This window comes from Saccopteryx leptura, chromosome 1 (assembly GCF_036850995.1).
Source record: "Saccopteryx leptura isolate mSacLep1 chromosome 1, mSacLep1_pri_phased_curated, whole genome shotgun sequence".
In the NCBI taxonomy this organism is placed as follows: domain Eukaryota; kingdom Metazoa; phylum Chordata; class Mammalia; order Chiroptera; family Emballonuridae; genus Saccopteryx; species Saccopteryx leptura.
Window position 1 is genome coordinate 62,341,588 of NC_089503.1, and position 25,052 is coordinate 62,366,639.

Consider the following 25,052-nt stretch of genomic DNA (forward strand, 5'->3'; position numbering starts at 1 on the left):
AAGTGCAGGGTTTTGAACCAGCGACCTCAGAGTTCCAAGTCGATGCTTTATCCACTGTGCCACCACAGGTCAGGCCTAACATCCCACTCTCAAGAATAAATAGGACAACCAGGCAAAAGTTAAGAAATAGAGGACATAAACATAAGAAACTAACTATTTCGAGCAGATACATACAACACTCAAACCAACAATAACAGCATACATATTCTTCTCAAGTGCAGAGGGGGCATTTTCCAGGATAGACTATATTTGGCCACAAATTAAATCTCAACATATTTAAAATGATAGATATCATACAAAGTATCTTCTCCTACCACAAGAGGATAATGTTAAAAGTCAGTAACAGAAGGAAAACTAGAAAATTCACACATTCACAGAATTAAACACCACACTTTCAAACAACCAATGGATCAAAAAAGAAATCAACATGAAGCCCTGGCTGAGTGGCTCAGTAGATGACAGAGGATTATCCCAGCATGCTGAGGTCTCCATCCCACGTCAGGGCACACATGAGAAGCAACCAATGGGTGCACAACTAAATAGAACAACTAAATGAAATGAGTCAATGCCTCTCTCTCCCTCTCCCTCTCTCCCTCCCCCCTCCCTTCTTCTTCCTCCCTCCCTCTTTCTCCCAAATCAATGAAAAAAATCACAACAAAAATTAGAAAATACTTAGATGAATGAAAATAAAAATACATACAAAAACGCATGATATGCAGCAAAAGTGATCTTAGGGAGAAATTTATACCGATAAATGCTTACATTTAAAAAAAGAGAAAGATCTCGAATAAACGACCTAACTTTACAACTTAAGAAACTAAAAGAGAAGAACACCTTGACCAATCATAACAAGGGGAAGAAAGTCATAAAAATCAGAGAGACATAAACAGAATAGAAAATAGGAAACCAACAAAGCAAATCAATGAAACCAAGTTATTTCTTTGAAAAGAGCAACAAGCCTGACCAGGCGGTGATGCAGTGGGTAGGGCACCCACCTGGAATGCTGATGACCCAGGTTCAAAACCCCAAGGTTGCTGGCTAGAGTGTGGGATCACTGGCTCAATGGAGCCACCCAGTCAAGGCACAATATGAGAAAGCAATCAATGAACAACTAAAGTGGTGCAACTCCGAGTTGATGCTTCTCATCGCTCTCCCTTCCTGCCTGCCTCTCTCTCTCTCAAGCTTAAAAAAAAAGGGAGTGACAAAATTAACAAACCTTTAGCTAGATGGAAATAAAAGAAAATAGTCAAATTACTGAAATCAGAAATGAATGTAAGGACATTATTATAAATTTTATAGAAATAAAAAGTTGTGCATGAGAACTATGAACAATTGTTTCCCAGCAAACTGGATAACCTAAATGAAATGGACAAAATCCTAGAAACACAAAACTTACCAAGACTGAATCCTGAATAACTGGAAAATGTGAAAACCTATAATGAGTAAAGAAAATGAATCATTAACCAAAAATCCCCTCCAAATAGAAGTCTTGGAGCTGATGACTTCACTGGTGAATTACACCTAACATTTAAAGAAGAATTAATATGGTCCCACTAAGACTGCTACATCTAAAAAATCCCCAATAAGAATGTGAAGGATGTAGAAAAATTGCAACGCTTGTGCACTGTTGGTACAGCAGCTGAGGCAAACAATATGGTGGTTCCTCAAACAATCAGAATTACTATATGATCCAGCAATTCCACATCTGGGTATACAGGCATATCTGGGAGATACAGTAGGTTCAGTTCCAGACCACCACAATAAAATAAGTATCTCAACGAAGTAAGTTACATGAATTTTATAGTTTCCAAGTGTACATAAAAGTTATGTTTACACCATACTGTAGTTTATTAAGTGTGCAACAGCATTATGGCCAAAATAATAAGATATACACCTTAATTTAAAAATACATTATGCAGATAAAAATGTTAAGCATCATCTAAGCTTTCATCAAGGTGTAATCTTTTTGCTGGTGGAGCATCGTGCCTTGATGCTATGGCTGCTAACTGATTAGGGTGGTGGTGGCTGTGGCAATAAAATAAAGACAACAATAAAGTTTGCCACATCAGTTGACTCTTCCTTTCCTAAAGTGGATTGTGTGTTTTATCCATTCATTAAATCTTTGTCTTTATTTAATCCATTTAAATTTAAAATAATTACTGATGAGAAGAGACTTTTGTCATTTTGTTACTTTAGTCATTTCTGTAAATATTTGTTATTTTGTTTCCATCATCTGATATTTTATTTCTATATGCTTTATAGCTTGTTTGTCCCTTATTTTGTGCATTACTGCTCTTTTTTCAGTTGATTTTTTTTGTACTGAAACACTTAAATCCTTTTCTCCTTTCCTTTTGTATATATACCTATTTATTTTGTGATTATCATGGGAACTATATTTAACATTCTAAAGTTATAACACTTTTTCAAAAAAATTATACCAGCTTAACTTCAATAATAAACAAAACTCTGTTTCTTTACAGCTCCATTGCTATCCTTTTTGGATGTTGCTACTAGAAAGATACATCTCCATACATTGTATGCCCCCAAAACACAATCACTTTAAAATGCATTAGTCTTTTGAATTATGTAGAAAACAAAATGTGAAGTTACAAACTGAAGTTACAATAATACTAACTTTTAAATTAGTAATTGTTTTTTTCTTTAGGCATATTGGTCTTTTAAATTCAGTAGAAAAGAAAGAGTACATATGCTTACCATTATTAAACTAATGCTATATTTTATAACTGTCTATGTATTTACTTCTATTGAAGTCTTTACTTCTCCATACAGTTTTGAAAATTTCTCTGAGGCATGTAATACTATTTGATAGCATTTTATCCACAGTGAAAATTCCTTTCTTTCTTTCTTTCTTTCTTTCTTTCTTTCTTTCTTTCTTTCTTTCTTTCTTTCTTTTTTTGTAGGTACAGGAGGAGAGACAGTGAAGTATACTCCCATATACACCCTCAACTGGGATCCACCCAGCAACACTGTCTGGGGCTGGTGTTTGAGTACTGAGCTATTTTTAGTGCCTGAGGATGATGTGCTCCAATGAATCTATCCTCAGTGTCTGAGGCCATGCTTGAACTACTGGCTTCAGTGCCAGGTCCGAGCCACTGGCTTCAGGAGGGGAAGAGGCAGAGAAGAGGAAGAGGGGGCAGGGAGAAGCAGATAGTCACTTCTCCTCTGTGCCCTGACAAGGAATCAAACCTGGGACATCCATATGCCAGACTGACGCTCTATCTACTGAGCCACTAGCCAGGGCCAAAAGTTCTTACAAAATTGGAGTCAGTCCTCTCAAACTCTGCTATTGTTTTATCAACTAAGTTTATGTAATTTTATAAATCCTTTCTTGTCATTTCAATACTATTAATATCATCTTCACCAGGAGTAGATTTCATCTCAAGAAATCACTTCTTTTGTTCATCTGTGAGATGTAACTCTTCATCTATTAAAATTTTATCATGAGATTGCAGCAATTCAGTCACATCTTCAGTCTGCACTTCTAATTCTAGTTCTCTTGCTATTTCCACCAGATATGCAGTTACTTCTTCCACTGAAGTCTTGAACAGTCACTCAAAGCCATCCAGGAGGGCTTGAATCAACTTTGTCCAATCTCCAGTTAATTTTGATATTTTGATCTCTTCCCGTGGCTCACAAATATTTTTAATGGCATCTAGAATAGTGAATCCTTTATAGAAGGTTTTCAATTTACTATGCTCAGATCCATCAGAAGAATAATTTTCTATGGAAGCTAGAGCCTCATTAAATGCATTTCTTAAATAATAAGACTTGAAGCTTTGATTCATGGACTAAAGAATAAATATTGTGTTAGTAGGCATAAAAACAACATTAATTTCATTGTACATCTCCATTTGAGCTCTTGGGGTGAAAAGAGACATTGTCAATGAGCAGTAATATTTTCTTTTTTTTCTCTTCTTTTTCAAGTGAGAGGAGGGGAGATAGAGAGACAGATTCCTCATGAACCCCAACCAGGATCCACCCCGCAACCCCCATCTGGGGCCAATGCTTTGCCTATCTAGGGCCATGCTCACAACTGAGCTATTTTTAGTGCCTGAGGTAGAGGCTCCATGGAGCCATCCTCAGTGCCCGGGGCTGATGCGCTCAAACTGATTGAGACCGGGTTGAGGGAGGGGAAATAGAGAAAAAGAGAGGAGGGAGAAATAGAGAAAGAAAGAGGAGAAGCAGATGGTCACTTCTCCTGTGTGCCCTGACTGGGAATCAAACCTGGGATGTTCACATGCTGGGCCAACATTCTACCACTGAGCCAACCGACCAGGGTCTGAGCAGTAATATTTTGAAAGATATCTTTTTTTCCTGAGACAATCTTAACAGTAGGCTTAAAATACCCAGTAAATCATGTTGTAAAAAGATGTGCTGTTATCGAGACTTTGTTGTTTCATTTATAGGGTGCAGGAAGGATAGATTTTAGCGTAATTCTTAAGGGCCATACAATTTTCAGAATGGTAAATGTGCATTGGCGTCAACTTAAAGTCACCAGCTGTATTAGCCCCTAACAAGGTCAGTCTATCCTTTGAAGCTTTGAGACCAGGTATTGATTTCTCCTCTCTAGCTGTAAAAATCCTAGATGGCATTTTATTCCAACATAAAGCTGTTTCATCTACAGTGAAAATCTGCTCTTTAGTGTAGCCACCTTCATTCATCATTTTGGTTCGATCTTTGGATAACTTGCTGTAGCTTCCACATCAGCACTTGCTGCTTCACCTTCACTTTTATGTTATGGAGATGGTTTCTTTCCTTAAGCCTTATGAACGAACCTCTACTAGCTTCAAACTTTGCTTCTGCAGATTTCTTGCCTTTCTCAGCCTTCACAGAATTAAATATAGTTAGGTCCTTGCTCTGGGTTAGGCATGGTTTAAGGCAGTGGTCCCCAACCCCCAGGCCGTGGACTGGTACCGGTCTGTGGGCCATTTGTTACTGGTCCGCAGAGAAAGAATAAATAACTTACATTATTTCCATTTTATTTATATTTAAGTCTGAACGGTGTTTTATTTTTTAAAAATGACCAGATTCCCTCTGTTACATCCGTCTAAGACTCACTCTTGACGCTTGTCTCAGTCACATGATACATTTATCTGTCCCACCCTAAAGGTCGGTCCGTGAAAATATTTTCTGACATTAAACCAGTCTGTGGCCCAAAAAAGGTTGGGACCACAGATTTAAGGGACTGTTGTGACTGGTTTGATCTTCTATCCAGGCCACTAAACTTTTTCCATATCATCAATAAGGATGTTTCACCTTCTTATCATTTGTGAGTTCACTTTAATATCTGCAGAACTGGAATCAATGTACCTGCTTTCTCCCTGCTTTGTATGAGTCTCTTGATTGCCCACTTATCTTTGAAATTACTAATAAAGATTGATAATAGGTAAGTTCTCTGATATCTGTCAGTTTGATCTGCAACCTAATCCCTCGTGTTAACTTAATATGAAAAAAATGGAAAAATTAACTATAAAATGTTTGAAAAGACTATCAACCAACTCAATCTAACTGACAATTATAGAATACTACACCCAGCAACTAAAAAGAGCACATTATTTTAAGTAGACATGGGAGTTCAGCAAGATAAATGATAGAGTAGGCCATAAGACAAGTATAAATGCATTCAAAAGTAATGAAATTATACAGATTTCTCTCTCTTCACAATGGATTTAAGTCAAAAATAAGTAGCACTATGGTAGCTGAGAAATCTCAAATTTTAAAAAAGTCAATACACTTCTAAATAATCTATGAGTAAAGTAAAAAATTGTAAATATTTTAAATTGGATAATAATGAATATATCAAAATTATTTGTGGGATGCAACTAAAGCAATGTTTACATGAAAATTTACAGCTTTAAGTGTTTACATTAGAATAGAAGATCTCAAATCAATCACTTAATTTTCTACCTAGGTAAAGAAGCTAGCTAATAAAAGAAAAGCAAATTAACCCTAGAGTAAATCAATGAGAGATAATAATAAAGGTAAGAGTAGAAATTAATAAACAGGAAAACAAACATGCAAGATAAAAACTAACAAAGCCAAAATTTGTTGTTTTGAAATGATAAATAAAATTTATAATCCCCTACCAAGACTGTTCAAGAAGAGGAAAAATAAAAAGTTCCAATATTAAAATGTATCAGAACTAGAGGTGATGGCTGTACAACACTGTGAATGTACTAAATGCCACTGAATTGTCCACTTTAAAATGCTTAATTTTATGTGGATATTACCTTAATAAATTAGTTTTTAAAGTTAAAAGTTTTCAAAGAATTTTAAAAAGTCCCACATCAGAAATAAAACAGAGGGCATTGTTATGTTAATATAATTTTGATTAAAATAATGCATTTAAAGCAATCTGTCAAAATGGCAATATCACTATCATGTGACAGTGGTCTGAGGAACAGGAGGAAATGAGCATTGATCATAGAGACTGTATTGAAAATGTGATTGTAATCATGGACATTCTGGTCATAAACATTGTACAAATAACTAAAGGTATAACTGCTTGATTTCTCAAAATGTAGTGGTCTTTGAAGGAAATGAGTTGATATAAAGTCTGGCTCATGAATTTATTAGGATCATCTTTGTAGTACAACTATATAGAAAAAGCCCTTCTTCTTACTAGAATATATGGTTTCCTTAACCTTTTGAGTAGTACAAACATTCATGTACCTCCTTGTGTCTCCTGACCATCGATACATTTTTATTTTAACAATGTTAAGGTAACATTAAAAAAAGGCAAATGCATGTTCTTGTTTCCATAAATTGGTTATCAAACAAACATGATTTTAAGTTAATAAAACTGGAACTAATTTCTTTTTTTTTTTTTTTAAATTCACTCTCAGGAGTCAGCGAGCATGAAAAAAAGCTCACTACTCAAAGGGTTAAGGAAAAAGGTGATGACTTGCTTATGCTGATTTTTCACATAAAACTATTATGGTGCACTCTACATATCACTGCTCAGTAAATATGTTCTGAGCTAAATTAAACTGCTTGACTTTAAAATAACGCCCCTTAATTCTGATGCCAGTTGAAATTATGCCCATGTAACTAAGGCCAAGGAATAAATTTAAAGGCCCAGTGGTGAAAGAATTTGGACTATGGAATCCATCAGACCTATATTTACTCAGTTTGGTCCCCTACTGACCAACTGTATTAACTATGGTGAATTACCTAACCTCTCTGAACTTTTCCTCTATAGAGGTAAATTTCCTCATTTGCAAAATGGAGATCAAGATAACTTCCAGAGTACAGCATGTAAAAACAATCAAGATAAAAAAGCAGCGAACCTTCAGTATATTTAGCTAGCTAGCTAGCTAACTAGCTAATTTTATTCATAATGCTGATAATTGGAGAAAACAAGGTTTAATTATCTGAAAAGGATAATGACTCACTGTTTTAAATTATGAAGGTAAACCATGGTCACTGTAACCAATGGGAGAAAACAATTGCTGTCCTTTACCCACTTATAAGCTCTATCATGAGGGCTTGAATGCTGTCCTGCCCTCCATGGGCACAGTGCATAGCACATAGTGGGAGCTTCATGCATCCTGGTTAAATAAATGTATGTCTGTTGACTTGCATGTGTATGTTTACAAAATGGAATTAAACTCTATACAACAACAACAACAAAAAAAGCAGCGAACCTTTATTGTGTTCTTACATTTGTCCAGCATTTTGCTATGTGCATAAGAATAATCTCATTTAACCTACCTTTAAAAGACCTTAGGACTAAGGACCCAGCCAGGCTCTCTCGAGCGTGCCCTGGCCTTTATCCATGCTTTCTTTCCCCAGAGCACGCACTCTCTGAAGCACACTGGGAGCCTTAACCTCCTCCAGGCCCATATACCCATCCTTGATTTCCATCTCCTAAACTCCAAGGGCCCTTCTTTTGCCTCTGTAATTTGTTTCCTGAGCCCATGCAGCCCAGGTGGCTCATTTCTTTTACTTCTCTGACTTTTTAAATAAACTTCTGCTTGTAAAAAAAAAGAATCTCATTTAATAATTTAACAATTCAATCAGGTTATAGTTATTTTCAATTTACAAGTGGGATAACTGACAATTAGAAATTTGTCCAAAGTCCTAGCTGATGAATAGGCCAGGCTTCAAAAAAGAGCCTGTGGTCTACCAACTATAGAACTTGAACATAATAAAGGCTCAGTTAATAGAAGCTATTCAGATTAATCTAAATTGTGATTAGAAGAAAAACAAGTCATCTTAGAGCCATTTTATCTTTTTAAAAAGTTAAAAATATAGAAATACCCTAAAAATAGAGAAATAGTTGGGCAAAGAGAAATCTTCTAATTAGAAAATGAAGGCAAAACATAATTTTCCAATGCTAAATAACAGACATATTTTATATTAAACCATCCATGGCAAAGAGGCAGAAAAAGCAGAAACAGAAACAGAGGTGCATCTCACAGCTTAGTTCATGGCTTACGATGTAGAAAGTTATCTACGGGATTTTTATTAATCAATGAGATTTTGGATATGCATATCTCCAATGAAAACTTTGTCTCTGAAACTTCTGGAATTATCTGAAAAAATATTTTTAAATTAAAAAAAAGGGGATATGAATTAAATTAAGCAGTGAATAATAACAGTTAAGTTTGAAAAAGTGACCATTTTATTCCCAGATACTTTTAACTCTTAAAACTGTCTCTAATTATATATAATATTTATAAATATGGTGGTTAATAATTCTGATTTCTTCTCATGCTTGGCTGTTTTAAGTTTCTTAAATATGCTTAGTAATATTCTTAATTATGCCTATTAGAAATCTGGCTATCTGGGTCACAAAGATATTTATGGGGTACTGTAATCCATCTGGTAATGGCAGCAGGAAATAGACACCTTTTTGAGCTCTGACTTTCAGTGGTCACCTTACATGAAAGCAAAACGCCAAGCATACAAAACACGTGTTGAACGAGAAACTGAAGCACAAAGGAGAAGGGGCTGAAGACTATGCTCAGAGACACAGCCTATACTTGATAAATGTTTGTTGGTAGAGGGAGGGAGGAAGAAAGGGAAGGAAGGAAGGGCAAAAAGGAAAGAATAGGGGATTCCAAAAAGATGGGCACACACAGAGATCCTGAGATGGGAGGGGAAGCTAAGTAGCTTGGTTAGAATGCATATTTTCTGCATTAAAGGAATATATACCAAGAGAGGTGTGGTCAAACACTTACTTCAACCCATGGTAGAACACCTTCTTGTAGTCAACATTTATTATTCTGATGTTATTTTTTCTAAGTTGTGCAATAGTGTATAACCGGCCCACTTGCTGAAAACCAGGAGCTGTCTCCTGGACATATCTCCTATCAAAAGATTGTAACCAATAAATCTGTAAGAAGAGACAGTAAATCTTTCAGTGGATAATCAGCTATCTAGTTACACATAGCCCCACGTAGACTAGATGGAGCCCCATTCCAGCACAACTAACAGTCTATATGGAGCAGAGAGAGATTCTAGCCTTTGGCCTAATATTGTCTAATAAACTCTCATACTGGGGCTTTCACCAAGGTTGTTCTGCAGCTGAGTTTTCTCAGATAACATCATGGATCAAGGGCCCATTGTGTGCAGAGAGCCTCACACTAGCTGAAGTGGATGATGGATTGGCAGGTGAGGATGAAAGGTGGGAATCAGAAATTTCTCCTCTGGCTGATGATGCTAAACATCATCTTTGAGAGGGCTCATTTCCTGCCAATGGGGAATGCTATGATGACACATCTGTGCAAATAGTTCCATTGATAAAAAAAGACACATTTTTTCACTCACAGCACTCTTCCATATTCAGAGAATTTAAGAGATTTGGAATGACTGACTATCCCAATGCAGAGAGATGCTTCTGAAAAACATGATGAATAAATATCTGTTCAAATAAGTACATACCAGCTTATCCATCATTAATTGAAGCCAAGTCTTCAAAGCCTTTGTGTTCTTCAGGCCCTTTCTAATAGCTCTGCATTGGTGATGGTGCAGGTCACATCATATAGTCATCACACACATTCCCTTTCAACAGAGTGCTGATATTACATTTGGGTTGGAATAGCAAAGAGCCTCAATGTTTTCCCCACTGAGATAAATATGAGTGGTGGGTCATTCTTGGGTTGCTACATGTAACTGCATAAGCAATAATCACCATTTCTACAGGGAGCACATATATTTAAGGATCCCAGGGAAGATCTATAAGATAGGCTAGGTTGAACTGTTATAGTCCTAGGACTTGCTATCCACCCCACAACCTCTACCATAAATACTGGGATACACTTACCAGATGATGCTCAATTTTAGAGTCAAGGATCACGTTTACTACTTTGCGTACAAATGTATTTCTGTAAGGATGTTTTGCTGGAGGGGCATTAAGATCAAATATCACATATTTTTTCGCCTTCTGTGCAATTTTCAATAAATCTCTTAGTTTTGGAATCCTTTGCCTTTTTGCTTCTTCTTTATCAGCATTTGATAAGGGTTTCATATTATAAAATGGTCTGAGCTTAAAAAAATAAATACAAAAGAGAATGCATTGGCTTCTTTTAGAAGCATTTTACAACTCTCCTGCTATATAGCTCCACATCTGGCCCTCCCTGTGTGTTGTTCCATTCAACCTACCAGGCCATCTGAAATACTGGTACTAAGATAAGAGTTACCAAGGAGAGAAATTAAATGTCATCTCCATAGGTAATTATGGTATTTGGAACGATGTAGGCTATATCCAAGAACTTGTTGTGTTTGCACAGAAAGGCCTTCATGTTCCATCTTGACCTTCCTTTCAGCCTGTTTTTCTATAACTCAAGGTAAAACAATTCCCCTTTAGTTGCACTGGCTTCCAACGTTTTCTCTCATTGTCCTAGAAATAGCCTTTGGCTTCGGATTGAAACCGAATTGGATTCAATCCCAGTTCTATCACTCATTTGCCTTCTTTGCCATATCCACCTTTTAAAATCCTACCCTCAACCTGCAAAGTCCAGCTCAAATGCTACCTCCTTCATGAAGCCTTTCTTAAATATTCCTGAACTAAAGTGACTTTGATGGTGGTGTTAAACTCCAATGGCCCATTTTTGTGCCCAAGTCCCTGATACCCTGCCCCACTGGGCTAAGTTCCACAAAGGGAAGGAAGAGAGGCTTAGAGCACAGACATACAAAGTGTGAGTTTCTTAGAATTTATTCTTGGGACTGGTCAAGGGGCTTAGCCACCTTCTGAGGGGTCACAATCATCCCCAGTGGAATATTCTTTCAATCTTCCTCCCTGATACTGGAGATCCTCAGCTGAAAGAATTTTTGAAGAGGGGCAGTAATTGTGTCTCATACTGCCTTCTATTGTAATTTATGGAACTCTTAGGCCAGATTCAAATCCTGGCTTCATATGCTTCTTGCTGTGTAACCTTGGTAAAACCATTTAAATTTTCAGTCTTCACTGCCCAAACTATAAAATAAGGGAGGGGAGAGGAGGGTTCCACATATGTTTCCCAAGGTTATTTTGAAGATTGAATATGATAAAATATGTACAGGGTCTAGGAGCATGTCCAGTACCTAGAAAAGTACACAGTTCACTTAGCTCCCTCACTCTCTACTGCTCCAACTGGAGTATAATTCCCTCACAGGAGGAACTGTCAGCTTGTCTTTGCACTTCATCTTACAAATCAGTCCATACATGTGTTAGCCACATTAAATGTAATAGATAGCTGCGTTACTCATCATTTACCAATTGTAGATTATCTGTGGGTGATGTCTATGAAGGAAGAAGTAGTCATTCACATTTTATTTTATAATGAGAGAGACAGAGATAGGAACAGATAGGGACAGACAGATAGGAAAGGAGAAAGATGAGAAGCATCAGTTCTTCATTGTGGCATCTTAGTTGTACCTTGATTGCTTTCTCATATGTGCCTTGACAGTGTGTGGGGGGGCTTCAGCTGAGCCAGTGACCCCTTGCTCAAGCCAGCGACCTTGTGCTCAAACTAGTGAGTCCACACTCAAGCCAGCAACCTTGGGGTTTCTAACCTGGGTCCTCAGCATCCCAGGCTGATGCTCTATCCACTGTGCCACTGCCTAGTCAAGCACCACTTACATTTTCTTAGCTCAAATCATCTCTTTTCTCTATATAACTTTATTTTCATTCTCATTCTCACCCTTTATATACATATTTCTTCTCCTTCCCTTGACCTCCTAAACAAGCTGCTCTTTCTCTTATTTTTCTTAGCAAAGAAACAATCACATTATGTAACATCCCTATGCTAGTCTGGAAGACAGATCATAGCAGGCTGAATTAAACTATATTATACATTTGAGTTTAGCTCTATAATGAAGGGTTTTCTTCAGTCTCAGAAAAACAGAAATTTGCTTCAAGATTTAAGATTTTGTTGGACTTGATAGATCCAAGATGGCAACGGAGTGGGCAGATGGAAGTCCCACTTGTCTTCTCCCAGGACCAAACTGGAGTTATAAGCAAATTGAATAATCATTCGGAAAAACCAACTGAGGACTAAATGAAGAGGAGTCTATAGCAAGGATTCACAGAAGCCACATTGAGACTAGTAGGAAGGGCAGAGATGTGAAAAGGGATGCCCCCGCTCCAGGAGTGAGTGGGGTCAGAGGGACGTCTCAGCTATGGGAATGCTTTCCCTGAGAGATGTGGGTCCTAAGCCCCAGGCTGGGTGATCTAGCTTAGAACACCAGAGCCTGTAAGAGGTGTCCATATAGCATTTGGCAGTGAAAATAGGTGAGGTTTCTGTCAGAGAAGGGACAGGAGATCTCAGAGATGCAGGCACCCTCTTATAGGGCTGATGTAGAAACTCTTGTTCACAGCCACTTACTCTGGGCTGTGGTAGAGGGAGGGCTGAGAGGACTAGAGTTATGTGAGGAGAGTAAGAGATTGGTGGCTATAGGGAGAGACACAGTGGGGGACAGCCACCAGAACCCCTGTGCTGAATCATTCTCCAATACTGCATTTGCCCCTCTGTGCGGCATCAGCATGGGGGAATGCAACTGTCCCACCCTTGGGACTCTCTCTTGCCTCACCCTATGGAGACTGGGCCCTGATGAGAAGTAAGCAACTTTGGCCAGAAAGCAAGGGGGCTGGAAAAGACTCAGGGGGTGACAGTAACTCAGTTGTCTGGTGTTGAGGCCAGAGCTTCCCCCCAACTTTCCCGAGATGACTGGTGCTTCTGTCCCAGGAGATATTCAGTAGAAATCATCAGAAGTGTGGGTACACCAAATCTCTGGGTCTCAGAGGCCACACACACCCGATACCTAATGGTTACAGTCTACTGAGGTCTGTGAAAAACTTCAGGACAGACTGATGCCTGGGGCCCTGGGGTGGGAACCGCACCTACGACCTTTACTGATGTCTGAACTGCCCCAGGCTCTAGACTCTATCAGAGAATTTTTTAAAGCAGTCAGCAGACAAAGGCAGCAGAAGGCAGTTCTCAGGGACTCTTGGGTCTTTTGCTGACTTGCCCCCAAGCCTAGTGCTGGTAAAGGCCAGCCTAGGTGTGCTGTTTGGTCCTTCCATGTGTACCTAAGTCCAGCAGAGGCAGCCAAAAACTCTGGATTTCTTATAGGTCTAAAAAGCTTGCTGAGGGCCAGTAATGGGTAGTGTCTTACACTGGTCTGCACCAGGTTCCCTTCTTAAGAGACCCAGAACCAACACTTCCAGTGGCCAACTATAGACAACAACAGAGAAGGACCCAACTAGCCTTACTAGCAGCATATTCGAACAGAGAGCTCATCAGGCACCAAACCTAACTGAGGCATGTTCCACCTTCTGTGGTAAAAAAATGCACAGCAGCTCACATGCATTGGACAAGGTAGAACTCCACAGTGAGTCAGCCCAAGTCCCTGATACCCTGCCCCACTGGGCTAAGTTCCACAAAGGGAAGGAAGAGAGGCTTAGAGCACAGACATACAAAGTGTGAGTTTCTTAGAATTTATTCTTGGGACTGGTCAAGGGGCTTAGCCACCTTCTGAGGGGTCACAATCATCCCCAGTGGAATATTCTTTCAATCTTCCTCCCTGATACTGGAGATCCTCAGCTGAAAGAATTTTTGAAGAGGGGACTGTTGGCCCTACCCAACCTTAACCTCCTGTTCACTTCATATAGGAGAAATAGGATTGGAGTATCCAGCAAGTGGCTGAGAAATTAGGCTCTGGAGAAGGGGGTCACATTCCCTGTACTGAGCCCTTGATCAAGAGACCCACCAAGTAGGGGCCCTACTAATGTTGTCATCCTGACCTCAGTTGCCCTAACCCACCAAGCTTGCAACCTGTGATGAGGTTAGTGGGGTGAGGTCAGTCTGAGCTCACTCTACAGTCTTTCTAAAGAAGACTTTGCAGAAAGACAAGGAGGTGGAGCAGCTAAAAAGTGGAGGCAAATCTTAAGGGACTTGGGTCCTTTTACGGAGCTGCTGTTAGCTCTAAGCAAGAGGAAGTTGATCCTTATACACAGGTTAGCCCCTCCTACACACACTCAGGCACAGATAACTCAGACACAAACAGTGAACAGAGTGGGAGCTCCAGACAGGTAGCCCATAGTGGGTTACACACTATATGTGACATCAACCCATACCCAAACTCCACCCAAGAGGACCCAGAAACAACACAACCAGTACTGGGTGGCAGACTGCAGCAATGCTAGACTCAACTACCCATACAAGTGACACGCCCAAACAAGGAGTCTAGCGGGTAATAGACCCTGCTGAGAATAACTACATCTCATAGGACAGACACTACACAGCATCTAATATACAAGGTCGACCCTTACAGCCAGCTAGCCTGAAGAGTTAACTTTACCCATGAAAGCGTCAACAGCATTCAACACTCACATACAACAGTAGGGTAAACATAACCCTCAAAAATCATTCATAGAGCGAGGAACTCAGGAGGCCTGGAGGTTAGATAATTAAGCTTGCCCTCCTCAAAAATGCCACAATGAATATAGGAGTCAGAGAAGAACTACCTAATATACAGACAAAATGGGAAGACAAAGAAATATGACCCAAATGAATCAACAAAAGAAATACCCTGAAAAAGAATTAAATAAAATTGAAGCAACCAAACTACTAGACACAGATTTTAAAATAATGGTTGTTAGGATGCTCAAGGATCTTAGAGTAAGAATGGATGATCACAATGAGAACTTATACAAAGAGATAGTAAGCATTAAAAAGGACATCACAACCATAAAAAAGAACGAGTCAGAAATGATGAATACAATATCTGAAATTAAGACTTCACTAGAAGGAATCAACAGCTGATTATATGAAGCAGAGGATCAAATCAGTGATTTAGAGGAGAAGATAAATAGCAGCAAAAAGAAAAGAGACTCAAAAAGGCTGGGGAAATTCTAAGAGACCTCTGTGACAACATCAAGCAAAACAATGTCTGCATCATAGTGATTCCTAAAGGAGAAGAGAATAAACAAGGGGTCATAGTTGAAAATTTCCCTAATTTGATTAAGGAAAAAGTCACACAAGTTCAAGAAGAAGAGAGAGTCTCATTAAAGATGAACCTAAAGAGAGTATTTAGAGACAAGATGGCGATGGAGTAGGCAGATGTACCAACTTCCACCTCCCAGAACCAAAGTGGATTACAAAGTAATTTTAAGAACCATCATCTGGAAAAACCAACTTTGGACTAAACTAAGAGAACTCTTCAACCAAGGAACACTGAAGAAGCCACACTAAGACTGGTAGGAAAAGCAAAAATGTGGAGAGGGCTGCCCAGCTCCCCAGAGCGAACAGCAGCCAGGAGAGACTCGCGTGGCGGGAAGTGAGTTTAGCAGAGAGGGGGAGGGTCCTGAGTCCCAGGAACAAAGCCCCAGCCTGCAGCCCCAGAGCCTAGAAGAAAAGTATGGACAGTATTTAGCTGGAAACAAGTCAGGATACTGTTTGTGAGAAAGAGACTGATTTCTCAGACCCAGGATTCTTCCTAAAGGGACTGCGCAGAACACCTCTCTCACAACCACTCACCTGGGGCTCCAGGGGATGGGGAGAGAGGAGAGGACTGGAGTAGCAGGAAGAGAGTGTAATCTAGGAGGCACAGGGAGAAACATTTTGAGAGACAGCCACCCTAACCTCTGGGACGAGTCACTCCCCAAATCTGAAGTGAATATTTCCCCTGGAAATAGCACTACCAGCAAAGGGAAGCAGGACACCAGCCAAACAAGCTCTCCCGCAGCACTCAGAGCAGAGTTGCTTAGAAGGAGGGAGCTTTTGGGACTACAGTAGTGAGTGTTAGGGTCTGAACTGCAGCGCCCCCACCCACACAGCTGAGGGCTTTCCTGAGGGCGGGTGGCAGCAGGATGTGGAAATGCAGTTCTGTCAGCAAGGGCGGAAGCCGGCTGGCCACCACTGGGCCCAGGTGTGAGCTCAGCCTTGCACGGCTGGGGAGGAGGGGGCATGCAAAAGTTGTCAAGCCCAGCTGCAGGCCATCTGTAATCCAGCTTCCTGGGGAAGGGCAGAAGCCCTGGAAGGGGCGAAGACCCACCCTTGAGCAATGGCGTAAGAGCACAGCCTTGCCCCACGCATGGAACTGAGGCTTATGGCCTGATGTGGGAGCTGGCTCCTCCCACAGGGGTGGAGTCAAAAGCTCAGAACAGGCACAGTCCCACTGCTGAGTGTGGGCACGCAGTCCTGCCCAGCCTGTGGAGCCAAGGCTTGCAGCTGTCCCACGAGCGGGCTCCTCCTACAGGGACGAGGTGAAAGCTCGAATCAGGTGGAGACCCGCAGCTGAGCAAAGGTGCTCACCCCTGCCCTCAGGGCCGAGCATAATGCCACCCGTGGGGGCAGGGTGAAGGCCAAGGCCACTGAGGCTTGTACACCCAAGCACATTATCACAGCCACTCCCGTGAAGGAGAGGCAGAAACCACAGCAACAGCCCCAGTGGGCAGGCACTGGCAATGCCCATACCAAATGCCCTAGGCAGCAGCAGCAGAGGAAGTGGTGGGCCTGCAGACAGACCACACCTAGGGAACACAAAAGCCACACCCAGTGGACTCCAGTGGCCAAAACCTTCTTTTACACAGACAGAATGAGAAGGCAGAGAAATGCAACACAAATGAATCAAGAGAAATCCCCAGAAAAGGACCTGAATGAGTCAGATATAACCAAATTACCTGATGCAGAGTTTAAAATAAGGATTTTTAGGATGCTGAAAGATATTAGAACAAAAATAGATGGTCATTATGAACACCTAAATAAAGAGATAGCAAATATAAAAAGAACATTGAAATAATAAAAAAGGATCAGTGAGAAATGACAAATACAATATCAGAAATCAAGAACACAATGGAAGGAATTAAAAGCAGGATGGATAAAGCTGAAAATCGAATCAGCGAGTTAGAAGACAAGATAAATAAGGCAAAGAAGCAGAGCAGAAAAAAGAAAAGAGACTCAAAAAGTCTGAGGAAACTCTAGAGAGCTCTGTGACAACATGAAGAGAAATAACATCTGCATCATAGGGGTTCCGGAAGAAGAAGAGAAAGAACAAGGGATAGAGATTTTGTTCAAACATATCATATCTGAAAACTTCCCTCAATTAAGGCAGGAAAACATCTCACAAGTTCAAGAAGCACAGAAAACTCCATTAAGGAGAAACCCAAAGAAATCTACACAAAGACACATCATAATTAAAATACCAAAGCTAGCCTGACCAGGTTGTGGCGCAGTGGATGGAGCATCGGACTGAGATGCGGAAGACCCAGGTTCAAGACCCCGAGGTCACCAGCTTGAGCACGGGCTTATCTGGTTTGAGCAAAAGCTTACCCGCTTGAGCCCAAGGTCGCTGGCTCAAGCAAGAGGTTACTCGGTCTTCTGAAGGCCCGCAGTCAAGGCACATATGAGAAAGCAATCAATGAACAACTCAGATGTTGCAATGCGCAATGAAAAACTAAAAATTAATGATTGATGCTTCTCATCTCTTCATTTCTGTCTGTCTGTCCCTGTCTATCCCTCTCTCTGACTCTCTCTCTCTGTCTCTGTAAAAAAAAAAAATACCAAAGCTAAGTGATAAAGAGAAAATATTAAAAACTGCTAGAGAAAAAAAGACTATCACCTACAAAGGAGTCCCCATAAGGATGACTTCTGACTTCTCAATAAAAACACTTGAGGCCAGAAGGGAATGGCAAGAAATATTCAAAGTAATGCAGAACAAGAGCCTACAACCAAGACTACTTTATCCAGCAAGGCTATCATTTAAAATTGAAGGAGAAATAAAAAGCTTTCCAGACAAAAAAAAAAAAAAACCCTCAAGGAATTCACTACAACCAAACCAAGGCTGCAAGAAATGCTAAGGGGCCTGTTGTAAAAAGATCAAAGGAGAAAAAGAATATAGCAAAAGAGGAATACAGTTTTAAAGAATAAAATGACAATAAACAACTACATATCAATAATAACCATAAATGTAAATGAATTAAATGATCCAATCAAAAGACATAGGGTAGCTGCGTGGATAAGAAAACAGGACCCGCACATATGCTGTCTACAAGAGACACGCCTTTAAACAAAAGATGCACATAAACTAAAAAGGATGGAAAAAAATATTTCACGCAAATGAAAATGAAAAAAGAGCTGGGGTAGCAATACTTATATCAGACAAAATGGACTTTAAAACAAAGATCATAGTAAGAGATAAAGAAAGTCACTACATAATGATAAAGGGAGCAATCCAACAGGAAGATATAACCGTTATAAATATCTATACACCTAATATAGGAGCACCTAAATATATAAAGCAGACTTTGATGGACATAAAGGGCAAGATCAACAGCAATACTATAATAGTAGGAGATTTCAATACACCACTAACATCACTAGATATATCCTCAAGAAAGAAAATTAAAGAAACAGCAGACTCAAAGGACATGCTAGATCAACTGGATTTAATAGATATCTTCAGAACCTTTCAGGCTAAATCAGCAGAATATACATTCTTTTCAAGTGGTCATAGTACATTCCCTAGGATAGACAACATGTTAGGGCACAAAAGCGATCTCAACAAATTTAAGACGATTGAAATCATATCGAGCACTTTCTCTGATCACAGTGGCAGGAAACTAGAAATCCACCACAAGAGAAAAACTAAAAAAATACTCAAACACTTGGAAACTAAATAGCATGTTATTAAATATCTAATGGGTTAACAATGAGTTCAAAGAAGAAATTAAAAAATTTCTAGAAATGAATGATAATGAACATATATCAACTCAAAATATATGGGACACAGCAAAAGCAGTCATGAGAGGGAAGTTTATAGCATTACAGGCATACCTCAAGAAGCTAGAAAAAGGTTAAATAAACAACTTGACCCTGTATCTAAAAGAACTAGAAAAAGAACAGTAAGTAAAGCCCAGTGGCCCTGGCCGGTTGGTTCAGTGGTACAGCATCGGCCTGGCGTGCGGGGCGGCCGGGGTTGATTCCCGGCCAGGGCACATAGGAGAGGCGCCCATTTGCTTCTCCACCCCCTCCTTCCTCTCTGTCTCTCTCTTCTCCTCCCGCAGCAGAGGCTCCGTTGGAGCAGGGATGGCCCAGGCACTGGGGATGGCTCCTTGGCCTCTGCCCCAGGTGCTAGAGTGGCTCTGGTTGCAGCAGAGTGATGCCCCAGAGGGGCAGAGCATCACCCCCTGGTGGGCAGAGCGTAGCCCCTGGTGGGCGTGCTGGGTGGATCCCGGTCAGGCACATGCGGGAGTCTGTCTGACTGTCTCTCCCCGTTTCCAGCTTCAGAAAGGTACAGAAAAAAAAAATCCCAGAGGTAGTAGAAGGAAGAAAATAATAAAGATCAGAGCAGAAATAAATGACATAGAGGCTAAAGAAACAATACAGAAGATCAATGAAAACAGGAGCTGGTTCTTTGAAAAGATAAACAAGATCGATGAACCTTCAACCAGACTCACCAAGAAAGAAAGAGAGAGGACTCAAATAAATAAAATTAGAAATGAGAATGGAGAAATAACAACTGACACAACAGAAATAGAAAATATTGTAAGAAAATACTATGAAGAACTATATGCTAAAAAACAAGACAACCTAGATGAAATGGACAAATTCCTTGAAACATATAATCTTCCAAAAATTAATCTGGAGGAATCAGAAAACCTAAACAGACCAATTACAAAAAATGAGATAGAAACAGTTATCAAAAAACTCCCAAAAAATAAAAGGTCTGGGCCTGATGGCTTCACAAGTGAATTTTACCCAATATTCAAAGAACTAACTCCTATCTTTTTCAAGCTATTTCAAAAAATTCAAGAGGAAGGAAGACTTCCAAGCTCCTTTTATGAGGCGAGCATAATTCTGATTCCAAAACCAGGCAAAGACAATACAGAGAAAGAAAATTATAGGCCAATATCCTTAATGAATATAGATGCTAAAATCCTCAACAAAATATTAGCAAACCGGATCCAGCAATATATGAAAAAAATCATAAATCATGATCAAGTGGGATTTATTCTTGGGAGGCAAGGGTGGTACAATATTTGCAAATCAATCAATGTGATTCATCACATAAACAAAAGGAAGGAGAAAAACCACATGATAATTTCAATAGATGCAGAAAAAGCATTTGATAAAATCCAGCACCCATTCATGATCAAAACTCTCAGCAAAGTGGGAATACAGGGAATATACCTCAACATGATAAAGGCTATCTATGACAAACCCACAGCCAACATCATACTCAATAAGCAAAAATTAAAAGCAATCTCCTTAAGATCAGGAACAAGGCAGGGGTGCCCTCTTTCACCACTCTTATTCAACATAGTTCTGGAAGTCCTAGCCACAGCAATCAGATAAGAAAAAGAAATAAAAGGTATCCAAATTGGAAAAGAAGAAGTAAAACTATCATTATTTGTAGATGATATGATATTGTATATAGAAAACCCTAAAGTCTCAGTTAAAAACTACTAAACCTGATAAATGGATTCAGCAAGGTGGCAGGATATAAAATTAATACTCAGAAATCAGAGGCATTTTAATACACTAACAATGAACTGTCAGAAAGAGAAATTAAGGAAGCAATCCCCTTTACCATTGCAACCAAAAAGTAAAGTACCTAGGAATAAATTTAACCAGAAAGATTAAAGACTTGTACTTGGAAAATTATAAAACATTGATAAAAGAAATCAGGGAAGATACAAACAAGTGGAAGCATATATTGTGCTCATGGTTAGGAAGAATAAACATCATTAAAATGTCTATATTACCCAAAGCAACTTATAAATTCAATGCAATATCGATTAAAATACCAATGACTTACTTCAAAGATACAGAACGCATATTCCAAAAATTTATATGGAACCAAAGTGAACACGAATAGCCTCAGCAATCTTGAAAAGGAAGAATAAAGTGGGAGGTATCACACTTCCAGATACAAGTTATACTACAAGGCCACTGTACTCAAAACAGCCTGGTACTGGCATAAGAACAGGCGTATAGATCAATGGAACAGAACTGAAAACCCAGAAATAAACCCTCACTTTTATGCACAACTGATATTTGACAAAGGAGGTAAGAGCATACATTGGAGTAAAGACAGCCTCTTCAACAAATGGTGTTGGGAAAATTGAACAGCTACCTCCAAAAAAATGAAACTAGACCACCAACTTACACCATTCACAAAAATAAACTAAAAATGGATAAAAGACTTAAATATAAGCCGTAAAACCATAAGCTTCTTAGAAGAAAACATAGGCAGTAAGCTCTCTGACATCTCTCACAGCAATATGTTTGCCGATTTATCTCCATGGGCAAGTGAAATAAAAGACAGTATAAACAAATGGGACTATATCAAAATTAAAAGCTTCTGCACAGCTAAAGACAGTAAGAACAGAATAAAAAGACAAACTACACAATGGGAGAACATATTTGACAATACGTCTGATAAGGGGTTAATAAACAAAATTTATAAAGTACTTGTAAAACTCAACACCAGGAAGACAAACAATCCAATCAGAAAATGGAAAAAAAGAAATGTATAGACACTTCTCCAAAGAGGACATACAGATGGTCAATAGGCATATGAAAAAATGCTCAACATAACTAATCATTAGAGAAATGCAAATTAAAACCACAATGAGATATCACCTCATACCAGTCAGAATGGCGCTCATCAACAAAACAACACAGAATAAGTGCTGGCGAGGATGTGGAGAAAAGGGAATCCTCCTGCACTGCTATTGGGAATGCAGACTGGTGCAGCCACTGTAGAAAACAGTATGGAGATTCCTCAAAAAATTAAAAATCGAACTGCCTTTTGACCCAGCTATCCCACTGTTAGGAATATACCCCAAGAACACCATAGCACTGTTTCAAAAGAAGAAATGTACCCCCATGTTTATGACAGCATTGTTCACAATAGCAAAGATCTGGAAACAGCCCAAGGGTCCATCAGTGGACGAGTGGGTTAAAAACTTTGGTACATATATACTATGGAATACTTCTCAGCCATAAGAAATGATGACATCGGATCATTTACAACAACATGGATGGACCTTGATAACATTATACAGAGCGAAATAAGTAAATCAGAAAAAACTAAGAACTATATGATTCCATACATAGGTGGGACATAAAAATGAGACTCAGAAACATGGACAAGAGTGTGGGGGTTGCAGTGAGGGGGGTAGGAGAGGGAGGGGGTTGGGGGAGGGGAGGGGCACAAAGAAAACCAGTTAGAAGGTGACGGAAGACAATTGGACTTTGGGTGATGGGAATGCAGCGTAATCAAATGTCACAATTACCAAGAGATATTTTCTCTGAACATATGTAGCCTGATTTATCAATGCCACCCCATTAAAATTAATTTAACAAAAAGATGAACCTAAAGAAGCCCATACCAAGACATATAATTAAAATGTCAAAGAGACCAAAAAACAAAACAAAACAAAACACCAAAAACAAAAACTACTAAAAACTGCAAGAGGAATGAATGTATAGAATACATTGAAAAGGGAAATGCCAGAGTAATGGCAGCATAAGAGGCAGCATAAGAAATACCTGTGATCTCACTCCTTGAAATTTCAACAAATTGAACAGCTATGACTAGTGAAGAAACCTCAGTTGGGCTCTCAGGTTTGCTTGAATCATGCACCCAATTGACTAAAGATTATAAGGGTAAAAAATGGGGGGCAGAAGATAAAGCACACTCACAGTTAGGCTCCAGAGAGGTGAGAGGCCCAGAATGACTAGGTCTTCTTCTTCCTGGAGGAGCAGAGTAATTGTGGAGGAATTTGTTGTAATACTGAACCAAAGTAGCAGAGCGTGAGGTCACTGTTAGTTCTCACAGTCTGCCAGCAGCCAGCACTCAGAAAGAAATATAAAAATGCAGTGAAGCCCCCAACCTCCTAGATCCTGCCTTCCTTGCCTCATGGGTACAGAGAGTGGCAGAGACATACCCAACAGCTGAAGAACAGAGGTGTTCTGTATCTGGTCCCCTACTCTGTTGGGACACAAGGAGGAGTACCCAGAGGCCTGAGATCACCATTATTAAAGCTGTAAAACGCTCACAAGTCCCATTCATCATTGCAACTTCAGTCCTGCCTCCACCTTTGGAACAGCAGCTTCTCAGTAGAGTTCAGCCTGGGATTTTAGAGAGCTAAAACTTGTAATCCGGCATCACTTACTGAGAAAAGATTAAAAAGAAATTCTTAAAATTGTTTTCTTCTCAATTTTTCTTTAGTTTTTTTTTTTTTTGGCATTGTTTCATTTGTTTTTGATTATTGTTTTTGGGGGGTTTGTTTCAGATTTTTTATGATTTTCATCTTAAATTTTTATATTGAATTTATTTATATTTTTATATTTTTTGTTGTTTTTGCTTGATTTCTTAACAGTACTACTTTCAATAACCTCAAGGCAGAAAAAAAGAAATACTATGACTACCCAGGAAAGGGACAAAGTTCAGAAATAAAATGAAATATCTCCAGAAAGCTCAATAACATGGAAGTCTCTAAATTAAATGATAGAAAATTCAAAATTGAAGTTCTGAGAACACTCAACAAGATGTGAGAAAACACTGACAGTCAACTTAATGAGCTCAGAAAACTAAAAAATACCTCACCAAGAAGATTGAAACTTTAAAAACAGAGATGAACTCAATACATGAATTGAAAAATGAGCTAGCAAGTTTAGTTAATAGAGGAGACCAGAGAGAGAAGAGAATCAGTGACACTGAAGACAGTCAACTGAGATGAAACACGGGGAAGAAGGGAGAAACTCAAGAATTTAATAAGTGAGAGAGCTCTATGAGAACTATCTGACTCCTTCAGAAAAAGCAATATAAGAATAATGGGTATTTCAGAAGAAGAAGAGAGGGAGAAGGGAATAGAGACCCTATTCAAAAAAATAATTGATGAGAACTTTCTAAGCCTCTGGAAAAAGTTAGACCTTCGAATCCAAAAGGAAAATAGAATGCCTAGTTACCTCAACCCAAATAGGCTTTCTCTGAGGCACATTGTAATAAAGCTGTTATCATTAGTCTTCTCAGCAGAAACTCTACAAGCCAGAAGAGAATATACCCAAACATTCAAAGTACTTAAAGAGAGGAATTACCAACCAAGAATATCATATCAATTAAAGTTGTCCTTCAAATATAAAGGAGAAATGAAAACTTTGGAGATGTAAAGACACTGAGGGAATTTATCACCAGAAAAACCCCACAGCAGGAAATACTCAATGGGGTTATTCAACTAGACAGAAAGAACAAAACAAATCAAAACTACAAGTAAAAACCCCAACAAAGTTATCTCATTGTGGTTTAAATTTGCATTTCTCTAATGATTAGTGATGTTTAACATTTTTTCATCTATTGGCCATCTGTATGTCCTCTTTGGAGAAGTGTCTATTCAATTCTTTTGCCCACTTTTTGATTAGATTGTTTGTCTCCCAGGTGTTGAGTTTTACAAGTTCTTTATAAATTTTCGTTATTAACCCCTTATCAGACATACTGTCGAATATGTTCTCCCATTGTGTCGTTTGTCTTTTTATTCTGTTCATATTGTCTTTAGCTGTACAAGATATCACCTCATACCAGTCAGAATGACACTT

At 39.2% G+C, this 25,052-nt stretch overlaps 1 protein-coding gene across 1 annotated transcript in view; it reads right to left on the reverse strand.

Annotated features, from left to right (window-relative positions):
• The window catches only part of GDPD4 (glycerophosphodiester phosphodiesterase domain containing 4), a 133,201-nt gene that overhangs the window by 26,386 nt on the left and 81,763 nt on the right, over positions 1–25,052 (reverse strand). Inside the window, 2 exon segments of the mRNA XM_066369308.1 lie at positions 9,207–9,361; positions 10,292–10,513. Coding sequence (XP_066225405.1) covers positions 9,207–9,361; positions 10,292–10,513 — 377 coding nt within the window.